This window comes from Bipolaris victoriae (genome assembly GCF_000527765.1).
Source record: "Bipolaris victoriae FI3 unplaced genomic scaffold scaffold_11, whole genome shotgun sequence".
NCBI classification, from domain to species: Eukaryota; Fungi; Ascomycota; class Dothideomycetes; order Pleosporales; family Pleosporaceae; genus Bipolaris; species Bipolaris victoriae.
The window spans coordinates 1-12895 of record NW_014575381.1 but is presented as its reverse complement, the minus strand read 5'-3'; the positions used below and the strand labels follow the sequence as shown (position 1 = coordinate 12895).

The window sequence follows — 12895 nt, the reverse complement described above, 5'->3', positions numbered from 1 at the left end:
TGAGGCTCTACAACCGAGTACACTATGCCCACTACCTCTAGAATATACAGATTATGAAATAAGTCATCTCTCAATATCGACACTATCATCCCCAGCGAACTGCCATCTTTGATTTTGACAAATATAGGGAAACCCATAGGAAAAGCCTGAAATCATGATGGAGATGTAGGAATGAGCATGCTGGCATGATTTATGGAATACTTGAGCTTCCGAAGCCTCTATTCTTAGCTAATATTTGAATGTTAGTTCACCCTTAAAACATCGAAATTCAACAAAGCAATGGAAATAAAATGCATACTACCAGGATATATACTTCCAACCCAAAACCTAGGTCCCAATCCTCATCCCAATCCTCCCAAATCGATAAGAAACCCCAGAATGCAAACGCCCTGAATGCACCTCCACGTTTTCCTCCCTCCAACATTCCCTCAGTCACCGCCTACCAACTCTCCCACTTCTGCCCACCCATAGCAATAAGCCGATTAAACAGCTCATCCCTCAACGGCAACGCCATAATCCGGTACTCATTAAATTTGGAGTCGGTAATAATTAAACCATCCGCCAACTCGCGTTCCATAGCCCATCCCACCACCATCTTGGCCTTCCATCCAAAGCCACCGACCTTCTTGATATCGATAATATCGCTGACAGGTACACTCCACAGTGGATGCAAATCCTCTCTATCGACGCTGCCAATCTTCTCAATCGTCTTGTCAGTTGAAAAGGCAATGCAGGGGATAGTGGATTTAGTAGCGATGTACGCGTGTCCCTTTTTGCCGTCGAACCTGGCTTTGAATTCAACAGGGCCGGATGTGAGATCGGCGTTTCGAGGCGGGAGGGCACCCAGTCTGTTCTTTGCGTGAGTAGAGCCAGCTGCAGCTTTGACTTTGTCGGCGCCTCTTGTAGTCTCGACGGCACCTTTGGCGGTACCGCGGAAGAAACTGAGAATCTTGCTGCCCTTCTTGACGTGCTTGGCATCTTTTTCAGAGCCTTCGCCGCTCGCTTCGTGTCCCACCTCGGGGTCGTATGCAATGGCGTCGTCGAGTTCTTCTTTTGTGGCATTGAGTGCCCTGTCTACGCCCATAGCACTAAGTTCGTCTGAACCAACACGTGCGATTTGCTCTGCTGGTGGATGTGTGATATGTGGTGGAGGTGGTAGTGGAGCTTTGTTCGCCTCACCAAGACGGAGCAAGGTGATTGTGAGTTGAGCATTGGTAGGAACGCCCTTGAGAAGCGTATTACGGAGTTCGAGTAGTTTCTTCCACTTGGGAAATTTCCTGTCAAGAAGCGCAAGTCCTCGTTGGATGACTGGGTCGCCAAAAAATCCGAATCCAATACCGAATGTGACGCCCTTCATGAATACATAAGACGATACGAACATCGAGAGGAAGATGATAGGAGCGATAACTGCTCCAAGACGAAAACGAAACTTGTTTTGTGGGAATGGAGGAGTTGGGTCAAGCATGCTGTTCAATCGTCAGTAGGTGATCGATTTTCCATATTGCAACACACTCACTTTGCAAAGCGTTCCCAGGTGTCTGCAACGTCGGAAACCGTATGCATGATTGGCCGCATCTTGCTCCACATAGCAGTCTCCAAAGGTACTTTGGTCTTATCATGGTCCTTGTCGGGCTTGTTACCGGACGCTTTGTCTTGGGCATGGGCAACACCCATGGCAAGTCGAGTGGTATCTGGAATGTTATCATCAGGTGACTTATCTTCTTTAGGTTCGACCTCAGGTTGTTTTCCAGTCGCACTTGACAGTGCAATCGTAGCAAATCCGTAAACAAAATTCGTGGCCTCTTGTTCCACCGCTTCACCCTTGTGGTTTTCAGGCGCTCCAGTGACGCTGTCAATGCTGCCAAGAGTCCCTGATTTGGGCTTCTGGACGCCTCCGCTGGAGCTTACGAGAGCGATAGGGGCCGGAGGAAACATTACTTCGCGAGCAGGTGGGTGAACGATCAGTGTCAACAGAGTGACTGAGAGTAAAGGCACGATCATGTCGAAGGTCCAAGCAGCAAAGTAGGCGGAACAAAACCACGCAGTGCGGCGTGATTCTCTCCATGATCGAATGCGAGCAATGTGCTTGGCAAATCCGATTATACCAATGATCTAACACGGTTAGCCTGCATGTAGCAGATGCTTGGTCTCGAGGACTTACAATAGTCATATAGAGGCGCTCAAGATTGGCGCGAAACTTGTCCGGAGTAAACTCTTCTTCGTCGGCAACATTGAGATCTAATCCTCCGGGAGGTGCTGTCGGTATCTCTTTAACTTGATATATTTGCTATGAAGAGTTAGCATGAGATCGTGTCACGTTGAACACGAGTGCTTTTTACCTTGTTAAAACGCCGAACAAGCATCCATACATGCTCATTGTCGAGCCCCCCCACGAGAGGCTTGGCGACATGTTCTTTTGGCTCATTCCATCCCAAATCCACCACCTCTTTTTGATGCTCGACCTGAGCTGCACCCTTCTCCTCTGTAGGGGGAACCCTGGCGCCGTTCAGAGCTAATGCATGGCTGTCTGTAGGTGCATCTCGTAGCGTGGCCGATTTGCCTTCATGCTCAGTAGGATCCGTATCGGGAATAGGTAGCAGGTCTTTGTAGACCACACCACCGGTCGACATGTTTTGATACAAAAATTAGAAAAAAAGATGTTATGAGAAGTCTATGGTGGAGGAACAGGGTAGGAGTAGGAGGTCAATGCAATTTTGTTTGCGCTCATAATTACAACAATGAACACGCGGGAGGCTGCGATGGTTCACTACGTCATGGCTCGCACTAGCGGACAGCAAGCCACAACCATCAGCGGCGATGCCACTCCACACGCGACGCCCTTACCTCTTGTTTTCCTAGAAATCCACCATTGAACCCTAGTGAAATGGAGGCGGAATACTAGAAACAACGGAACAGCTCATGATGTGTTTTGTTAGTTTAGGTGTGGCGACCCAAATACTTTACGCATTCTGACGAACATGCGCATTTCAAAAAACAACGTTCGACACGGCACCTGGAGCGATCCTGATCTACACACCCCACCATACTAAGCACCTAATCTTTGTTTTCCCTGCTTGTGATCCCATCTGACACATGTCTGATTTCCTTTTACGGACTCAGGTTGACCGAAAAGGGTACCGCGGATGCGCAAGGCTGCATCAGCTGCGTCAACTGCCAGCGTTGCATCTGCATCTGGGAGACACTCGATAACGTGCTTCGTCATTGCCTTCTGACAAGTTGGGTGTTCTTTAGTGGCACGAATACATTTACTACGCCATCGCCTGATAGAGGATAGTAAGTGTAACTTAGTCTTATCTGGTGCTACACAGCATTGACAACACATGTGGTCGGTCTATGGTCCACTCTAATCATACCTACGTTGTGCGTCGTAATCTCGTACACCACTTCACCAGATCATCTGACTTGCGATAGAGTTCTTCACCACATGGCACTTGGCTGATTGTGCAATCCCACGTTTATTCGGTGAATCTTATTTCTTTTAAAGTGACTTGTCTCTATATTTTTTTTGTTAATTCTCAGAAGGTAAAAGAGATTAATACGTCATACTAGTCTATCAAATAACGCCGAGCTGCCATATGGATGCAAGTTCGCAGAAACAAAAGAAAAAAGGCAAAAGGACACGCTATGAGTAATCAGAACGTCGTCACAGAACACGTACCCCGACTTCAGTAACATATGACACATATGCACACCATACCTTCTCTTCTCTTCAAATCAACTCCTCACTTCCCCGTAACAACGGAATTCTTGCCCGCAAAAGCATTGTTCACGGCAACTGCAAAAGCCGCAATATCCACGTTTGTGTTCAAGCCGCCCTTGACTCTGTCAAACGGAAAAATGGCGCTCTTGTCACGCACACCCAGACTATCCACATATAGCACATTGGGAAAGCTCTGCGGTGTGAACGAGTTCCAGGCGGTACTGATGAGGTCGTCAAAGGCGCCGGTAGCCATGTTCCTAGAATAAATATTAGCTTTTGCAAGAAGGAAAACGTGAAATGTAAGGGAAAACAAAGTATAGGCGGAGCTCGTGACTTACATGATGCTTTTATCAAAGTTAATGATATCCTCAGGCTGTTGCGTCAGTGTCCAAGAAAACACATGAAACACATCCTTTCTTGCTTGCGCATCGGCAACAATATTACGTTGTTGCTTGAGCTTGGCTAGTTGATCCTTCTTCATGACATCCAGGTTATTGCTATTGCTGTATTCGTCGTAAAAAGGAAAGTTGCCGCCGCTGTAAAAGCCCTCGTTTGCAAAATTGCCAAGTTGCATGCCCCCGGGCAGTTGTGCCATGATGAAGACTGCAGCGCGGTCGGTGATGAATTCGGATAAGCGCTTGTTGGAGAAGTCCGTTCCGCCGGGGTTGTTGACGATGTGTCGGTTGTTGATTTGCTTCAAGGTGTTGAAGAGGTCGTTCCATTGGGCTTGCGTCAGGTCTTGATAGTCTCTATCTGTGTCTACCGTATGGCTCAGATTTATAATGACAAGTTCTTTGTGGTTGGCGGTAAAGTCATTGACTTGTTGTATAATGTCTTTGAGCGACTGACCATTGCCGCCGAACCAAACGCCAGCTACGGCGCTGTAGTGACCAGCTACCCATTGGCCTCTGGAGAATACAGGGCGGAGATCGAAGAAGCGCGATCCAGCCATGAGTTGATCGTAGAAGTTAAGGTATTGCGCCTGCGTATTTGCAAAATGTGCGCCAACAGTGCCGGGATGGAAAGTAGCCATTCCCGCATCGTGGCTGCCAGGCATGCAAATATGTCTTAGTGTTCTGTTCGCTAGCGATCCCATACTTTGTTGCATCCAGTCGGCGTATGATCCAGTGTTAGTCCAGAATTTTCCGGCCTCATCGGTAGACATGATCCAGTTTACCGCTGCGTCCTTTCGGAATCCTAGCTTGATTTTCGTCATGTTGGGACTTTGCTCCGTTTGCATATTGTCCAGTGATATGGTAAGCTCGTAGTCTGATGGCTTTCGTGCCAGGACTGTGAACTTATTTGATGTTCCATCCACATTGTAGTAGGCCTCTCCTGCATCATCCCAAGTATGTCCCTTTAGTCCAAACTCGAGATGGACTTTTTCGGCGGTTCCTGTTTTCTTGTATGAGCAGTCTCGATGCGTAAGGTAGACGAGGTTTCGTACCTGCTTTCACAGTCGGCCAGTTCCATGTGTTCATCTGGTATGAATGCTGGTAGCCCACTGTCCAGTCAAATGGCGAGCCATTCACTAGCGTCAAATCTCCACCTGTTCATACGTGGTCAGCCTGGTCTATTCTGATGTCGTCTCAGGGACCTGTTCTTCACTTACCCCAACCGATAATGTTACCAATGTCACCCCAACCCATGGTGGAGAGTTCTTCCGAGTCTGCTGTAACCGCAGTTCTGTTGCGGTCTGATTGTTGCAAGGACTGCTGGTCTCTGTGCCCCTTAAGAGCCGCGTAACTGAGATATTCGTCCGGAGATCGTGCTCCTTGGGCTGCGCCACACAGGACCATAGATATACTTAACCACCGTGCTCGCCATGATGCACAATGTCGGCGCATAACGGGATAATACCCATTGGCCATGTCCTTCGCCCTGACCACGGTTGAGTGGGCCGGGCCTGACCGTCATTCCCACTCACGCACTCACGCACTGTTGTCAGCCAGTGGACCGATGCTTGGGCTTGTGAAATATAGGTGCATTTGGATGTTAACCAAAAGCCCTTACTTGTTGCACGTGGGTCTGCACTGCAGCGAACAAGCTGAAGATAGATGGTGCTTGGTGTCACATTCCTGATAGGGTGGAGTTGATGTTTCAGGCGGAAATCCCATGGCCAATTCCAATGTCCAAACCGTCCAGGAGGTGAATACCAAGATATGCGGCTCGCTTGTCGGCGTGACGGGCGGTAGTATGAAACGTGGCGGGGCGTTGGAAAGGTCAGAGCGGTGCGAGCTTATTGGCCGTATTCCCGCCTGGCGCCTCAGAAGTCAAAAAGTTGAAGATAAGCTTCAAAGTAAAATCGCACTATTTCACCGCGATTTGGGCGATCCAAGAGCAGGCGAGTAGGATGAGCGACACAATCGGCTATGTGCAGCGTGTATGTGACAAGACACGCGATGGTCAGGCGCATCTATTCTTTATCCCCAGGAAACCACCACCTGCATAGCGTAGCGCTAAGGGGTTAGAATAATCGATATATGCATACATAAGTTCAGCGCATAAGCTACTACCTCCTTGGCACGTTGCAATTTCATTCGCTATTCAATTGAGCGTCCGTATTCTTTGTTTGCATACTTGTATTTTTGGCGCGCAAAGAATGGCGGCTCACCTGTCCACAGTAATCATCCACCCATCTTCCAGCACCTTGCCGTTCGCATCAACGCCGCCCCACACGACAGCTGTAGCTCCATCAACCTCGGTACCCTTCGAGACACCAAAGTAGCCTCGTGCGCCAAGCCCCCTCTTGGGCTTTCCTGGTATCTCCTTTTCCTCCTCTCCTTTTGTATCGACATAGCGGTAAATCACCTCGGCCCATTGCGACTCATGTGTGTCCTTCTTGATGTGCGCACGAATGCTGTCCTTTGCTGCTGCGGCTGTCGATTTCTCAGGGGCGAGCTGCATAGCCCATATGTCATCAAGATACTCCTCGTTTTCTGTCAAACCACCAATAGCCAGCAGGTAGTACCGTCCTTGACCCGTGGTGACTCCCACGAGTCCTGCATATGAGCGTGCCTGAGGTGCTACAGCGGTGCTGCCCTCTCGGTCTGATTTCTTCACTTCCTCCCAGCCCCAGCCGCTTGATACTGGCGTAGTCCCACGTTCTGCGTGTGTCCAGACATGGGAAGCGTCAACAGATTCCATCGCGCCAGAGGCAAAGGTTTCCACACCTTTGCCGCCAAAGCGATATAGGCGGTTTCCAACCAAGGCCAAACTTGCACCTTCCCGTGGGTGACCTGATGGTGACGGGATATTGGACCACGTTCGTGTCTTGATGTCGAATGCCAATGCGTCGCTTAAGAGTTCACTCTTTGCCATGTCGCGGCCACCGACAATAAAGATGGTACCGTACGAGTTCGACTCAGGTGGCTCTGGCACGTTCATTGCAGGATCTGCGGGTGCTTGCGGTGCCTTCTCAACGTATGTCGTAGTCTTTGGGCTTGGGAGATCTGAGCTCGCCGAGGCATGGCCTGATCGATGGCTGGGATATAGCGTGTCTACCGCCGGATCGAGATACGACCAAGTATTCGATACCGTGTTGTACACCCATACTCTTCCCTTTTCGTCTGTGACGCCTTCTCCCTCACCACCAAATATGTAAATATGATCGTCGATCACAGTTGCTGTGTGTCCCTTTCTCGAATTCGGTACGTCGTCCAGGCCATTTGCTGGTCGAGCAGGATATTTTGTATAGTCGGCGTCAAGTACTCCGCTTGACGGAAGAATTACAACGTGCATGTCATTGTCTGCAAGCGTGCCGGCTTCGGTTTCTCCACCGAAGATGTAGGCCCGGCCCTTGACTACCGAGACTGTGTGGTGCGATCGCGGGAGCGGAACAGATGATATGCGTGTGATGTTGGCTTTGAGAGGCAGTGTTGGGTGCTTCATGCCCTTGACGAGGGCTACAGCACCTCCGAGGAGGTTCTCAGCTGCATAGAGCACTCCAGCTGCCCCGGCTTCCATTGCAGTAGGTGAGGCCTAGGGATTGATTCGAAAGAAAACAAGTAATTGACGTGATATCGAAAGGTTCCTGAACGTATTCCGATATATAATGTAAGATTGTGAGTTGGTGTGTTGGCAACAGGTGGTGTTGTATAGCTACGAACACGAAGCTACCCCATGAAATGACGTCACATCAGGAGACACTAGCCACCCGACACCCGCCATTCACAGCCACAGCTGCAATTCCGATACGCTTTCACGTGGAAGCGCGATGGATGCAGACACTGCAATAGTGCTAAGCAGTTGCAAAAAGCAATGCTACAAGGACAGTTGATACAGTATGTATGAGTCGTGATTTCTTGTGATTAAATAACTACGATGTAATAATACACCTTCGTGCTCTATATGTTCGGCGAGAGTTGATCGGACTTGACATATCGCTCCACCTAGACAAGAATCAGCAATGAACTCCAATAAAATGTCCAAGACACGTACTGTATCAATCGAAGCTTGTAAGAAGCTACGCGCCTCAAGGCCAACCCAGACCTTGAGCATGGAAAAGTCACCCCCACGGATCATAGATGAGCCACTTTGCGCGCCTAGCTGTCGTAGAATAGGAAGTGCCCTATTGCTAATCAGTATGCGATTCGGAAACGCCAGCGCCAAAACTTACCCTGCGAACAGATCCAGATTTGGGTTCAAGCTCCTTCCAATACCCTCCAGAAGAAGTATACTGAGAACGACATTCACAAAGTCGCCCTCGAGGCGAACGTGATGTGTCCGGACCATTGAGAGAACCTCGTTCAAGATATCCCCAATCTTGATGTTGCCGAGGGCAAAAGTACGGCTCTTGACTCCCAATACCAAGTGTTGCATACGCAAAGCAAACACCTCGCGGTCCAGGACGGCCTGTGGCTGCCTGCATCTCTCTACCATCAAGTGTCCTGCCTTGTAACCATCGAACTCTGCAACGGCCTTGAATAGATCAAGGAAATTAGTGCGGTTCTTTGAGTTCAGTTCCGTCACTAGGCCAGTGTCGATAAAGATGAGTTGAGGTCGGTAGCCTTCACTATCAATCTGCTCCAACGTCGCTTGCCATTGCTTGGGGTTCTTCTTGTGTGGTCTTAGGCGCTCCAGTACTTCTTCAGTAACATCAGGGGATTCCTTAGGGCCTGTTTTCTGGTCTTCCTTTCTAGCGAAGAATGAAACGTCGAGCTGCTCAGGTTTGTAGAATCGAACCATAATGTTCCCTGGGTGCAAATCTGCGTGGATGAAATTGTCAATAAGAACCATGTTCAGAAAAGCATCCAATCCTTCATCTGCAATATCCTTCTGAAAGACACCGCCTCCATTTTGCAAGAAGTCCTCCAGAGGGATTCCCTGGGCAAACTCTTCGATGAGTACATTGCGTGTCGTGTAATCCGTGTAGGGGTAAGGGAACCAGGCCGTTGTTCGGTCTTTGAAGTTTTTCCGGAAAAGTGTAAGGTTCGCAGCCTCGATTCGCAGGTCCAGTTGTAGTCTCATCATTTCGCCGAACTGCTGTACTTCGTCTGGAAATGAGAACCACTCCATGGTAGGTATAGCATTGATGAGTGCCGCAAAGAATCCCATGATTCGCAAGTCTCTCCTCACAATCTTCTCGATCTTGGGGTGCAAAACCTTGATAGCAACATGGTCTGACGGTACTCTTGATGGCGTGCTCTTCAGCGTTACGTCGACATTCTTCTTTATCCTGCGCGCCAAGTTGGGCTCTTCGTGATCACTTGCATTTTCCTTCAGTGTCGCAAGATGCGGCTTTAACCTCGCTTTGTAAACCTGGGCGATCGCACCCACGCCTAGCGGCTTCTCGTCAAACTCTTCGAATATATCTTCGAATTTTTTTCCGTCAAAGGCCTCTTCGATGGTACGTTTCGTTACTTCTAGAGAATGTGCCGGTGCATTGGAGTGGAGCGTTGACATGATCAGACACATTTCGGTCGGGAAAACATCCGTTCGCGAAGCCGCCCATTGTCCCAGCTACAGAAAGTCAGTTTTCACCATGCGTCGAATGATACGAAACGTGGCAACATACCTTGATAAAGGCAGCTCCCGCCCTCTCCATAGACCCCACCAAGAAGCCGTACCACCACAAAGTCCCACTTCGTTCGTTATCTCTATCAGGCTGCCTTGAGCCAAGCCATAGCGCAGGTATAGTCACTATGACCGGAACAAAGATAGTGACCAAATGTAGGAAGCGGAGGCCAGTGGCGATGGGCTCGATTATGTAGTCCTCGAAAAAAAAGTATATACCCCGCCTGTATTTCGCAGAGTTCCTCAGCGCATGCGGTACTTGCTCATCCAGCTCCTTCCTCGATGCCTCCAGCATTGCTTCTTCGTGTGTCTGTTCTCCATTGCTAGCTTTGTTGCTGGCTACCTCTACAAACGAAAGAGAACTCAGTAATGTGCCGCCCGCAGCCCCGGTCGCTGCGCCAGACCATAGTATTGTTTTGCCTCTGAATTTCGGAGTTGCGAATCGGCTGCGAATAGAAGCAGGGTTTACATATGGGCGATTTAATGTGCGTGATGTGAGTCTTGGGAAACTTTGTCGGGAACACTGACGTCCCCAAAGGAGCGCTGTCCTCATGGTACAGGGCGTAGTGTGGATGGGGCGCGTATGGGTTCCATGAGGTATGCGCCGGTGCTGGTGACCTGCAAAGTCCAAGGTCGTGACGTCGCGTCGGCGTAAATCCCACGCGACACCGACCCTGGTACTATTACCGAGGCGTACTAGGGAGCATCCGGACGAAATTTCGAGATACGCTTGATAACGACTTTTGGAGATGTCATCACTTACTGAGAACGAGAAGACAAATGACTCCTGCCATTGTGAGACGATACTAACTGCATCGGAACCCATGTTCATATTCTTGTTGACCCCGGTAGAGTCCTATTGCAGAATGTCCACTTTTGGCAACCGTGTAGTCAATGCAACCAATAGCACATCCTAGCCTATATAAGGTCTCTCTACCTTTGGAAACCTATCCCTACCAAGTCAAACAGGTTCCAGAACATGGACGTGTCATTCCAGTCTTCCCCAGCACCGTTCACATCCAACCTCTTACGTCCACATCACACTAAAAAGACGTGCTTCATACCAAAGGCACCGAGGCGAGACCATTTTCACGTGAAAACAAGTACACTACGTCTACTCTAACCAGCAAACCATCAAGCAGTAACGAATCCCTCAAACCCGTTATCAAGCGCCTTCCTCGTCAACTCCCTATACAAAGGAAACCCACCCGCAAAACTCAACTGCTCTCGCACCTTCCCCGGCACATTATCACCCATATACCACGACTTGGTCTGTGGGAACAACGTCTTATCGCTCAGCTCCGTGATCGTCTCCCGCCATTGCTGCTCAGCTTCATGCGTGGGCTCGCAGTACGTAATGCCTTCATCGCGGAGCTTGACTATGGCGTCGACGATCCAGTCGCCCTGGACTTCCACGCATGTTGGACCGTTGGAGAAGGCGGTGGGACCTTGGGCACCATAGAGGAAGAACGTGTTGCTTTACAATCGTTAATTGGAGGGCGAGTCTCTTGAGAAGGGGGTTTGCTTACGGGAAACCACTTATCGTCATACCCAGATATGAGTATGTACCATTCTTCCATTTCTCTGACAGCTCGACACCGTCGACGTCTTTCAAACCCATGTTCTTGATGCCTCCGGTTACAGAGTCGAAGCCGGTGGCGAGCGCGATCACGTCGAATTCGTGGAGAGTGCCATCGGCGAGTAGGATTCCCTTTTCATTGATCTCCTTGATAGGCGTCTTCTTCACATCAATGACTTTGTTCTCAGGTTTGTCGAGCATCTCATAGTAGTTTTGTTCTAGACTCGGTCGCTTGGTGCCAAAGGCGTGGGGTGGCTCCAGTGGTGCGAGAATCTCACGTTTCTCAGGGTCTGATATCCGGGCGCGAGTCTTCTTTGCCCAGAAGTTGTAGGCTTCGCGGTTGGCTTTGTTGTCGTATAGGAGGTCTTTGTAGTTTGCCTAGGAAATCTGGTAAGCTTCAAATTGATATATGTCTTATGTGAATTGTTTACCAGCCAGAACTCGAAACCACCATTCTCCCAAATCTTCTCATAGAAAGCTTCGCGCTCCTCTGGTGAGTCTTCAAAGGTATATTTCTGAAGATAGTCGTATGAGAAGCCGGCAAAAGTCGTCAATCTTTTCTTGAAGATTTCCTCATACTCGCTTTGCTTCCTCTTCTCTTGCTCCTCTTTCGTTAGAGGTTTTTGTCGCATGGGAAGACAGAGATTTGGTGTCCTGACAAATTGCGTTATACTGGCAGCTTCTTTGGAAGTCTCTTGAGCAATCTGAACACCCGTCGACCCCGTTCCAATCACCGCAACACGCTTGCCCTTGACATCTACTCCAGACGCAGGCCAGAAACTCGAATGGTGGATTTCGCCCTTGAACTTATCCATGCCTGGCCAGTCTGGAAAGTGGCGCTTCGCTGCAAAGCCAAGAGCTAGCAGGAAATACTTGCAGCGCGCTGTGCGGCCATCCTCGGTCTTCACTATCCATCTTGAAGACGGCTTGTCATACTGCGCCCCGATGACTCTTGTATTGAAAGCACAGTCTTTCTTTATATCCAGTTTCCTCTCGACATGATCAAAGTACTTTTGGAGTTCTTCTGTGCCGGGGTACCGGCAAGACCAAGTCCAGTCCTGATATCCGTCAGCTTGCACACAAATAAGAGTATCAAAGTCCACGCTTACCTTCCAAACCTCCGGCATACTGTACTCATAGATAGGAACCTGAGAGTCTACACGAGCACCAGGATAACAATTCCAATGCCAGATGCCCCCAAGATTCGACCCAGCCTCCATAATCTTGCACTTGAACCCTTGCTGACGCAGCTTATGCATCAAGTAAATACCACCAAAGCCAGCACCTACAATCAGCACATCAGTCTCAAGCTCCTTGGCATAGTTCTCATTATTCGGATCCGCCGCCTCATTCGTCGCCGCGATATCCGTACGAAAGTGCACCATGATTGCAAACAAAATGTTCGAATCCAAAAGATAGCAGCCAACTCTTGGTGACCAAAGCTCAATTGATGCGGAGATGGGAAGAGGTGAATTACACAACCCAGGGCCCCGGCGAACACTCACATATATATACATACGCGAACAGTGGTACAACATACCCCTCCTGCACGAATCCCAGAAGATCGACACTCCACCCCC

General features: G+C 49.4%; 5 protein-coding genes across 5 annotated transcripts; all 5 read right to left on the bottom strand.

Moving 5' to 3' along the window:
• Positions 1 to 439: 439 nt before the first annotated feature.
• On the bottom strand, positions 440 to 2630 carry COCVIDRAFT_12725 (hypothetical protein; the record flags this gene model as incomplete). Its single annotated transcript, XM_014704920.1, has 4 exons — positions 440 to 1466; positions 1517 to 2112; positions 2162 to 2287; positions 2340 to 2630. The coding sequence occupies 4 exons, from the start codon at positions 2628 to 2630 to the stop codon at positions 440 to 442; spliced, it is 2040 nt and encodes a 679-aa protein (XP_014560406.1).
• A 1113-nt stretch (positions 2631 to 3743) lies between these two features.
• COCVIDRAFT_88998 (hypothetical protein) lies at positions 3744 to 5370 on the bottom strand (the record flags this gene model as incomplete). The annotated part of the gene is made up of 4 exons (XM_014704975.1): positions 3744 to 3978; positions 4060 to 5116; positions 5169 to 5270; positions 5334 to 5370. 4 exons carry the CDS (start codon positions 5368 to 5370, stop codon positions 3744 to 3746), a joined length of 1431 nt encoding a protein of 476 aa, XP_014560461.1.
• A 961-nt stretch (positions 5371 to 6331) lies between these two features.
• On the bottom strand, positions 6332 to 7687 carry COCVIDRAFT_34389 (hypothetical protein; the record flags this gene model as incomplete). The annotated part of the gene is made up of 1 exon (XM_014704974.1): positions 6332 to 7687. The coding sequence occupies one exon, from the start codon at positions 7685 to 7687 to the stop codon at positions 6332 to 6334; it is 1356 nt and encodes a 451-aa protein (XP_014560460.1).
• A 380-nt stretch (positions 7688 to 8067) lies between these two features.
• COCVIDRAFT_34388 (hypothetical protein) lies at positions 8068 to 10289 on the bottom strand (the record flags this gene model as incomplete). The annotated part of the gene is made up of 4 exons (XM_014704973.1): positions 8068 to 8112; positions 8162 to 8291; positions 8340 to 9682; positions 9738 to 10289. 4 exons carry the CDS (start codon positions 10287 to 10289, stop codon positions 8068 to 8070), a joined length of 2070 nt encoding a protein of 689 aa, XP_014560459.1.
• A 581-nt stretch (positions 10290 to 10870) lies between these two features.
• On the bottom strand, positions 10871 to 12700 carry COCVIDRAFT_88970 (hypothetical protein; the record flags this gene model as incomplete). The annotated part of the gene is made up of 4 exons (XM_014704972.1): positions 10871 to 11213; positions 11266 to 11693; positions 11747 to 12373; positions 12425 to 12700. 4 exons carry the CDS (start codon positions 12698 to 12700, stop codon positions 10871 to 10873), a joined length of 1674 nt encoding a protein of 557 aa, XP_014560458.1.
• Between the last annotated feature and the right edge of the window lie 195 nt (positions 12701 to 12895).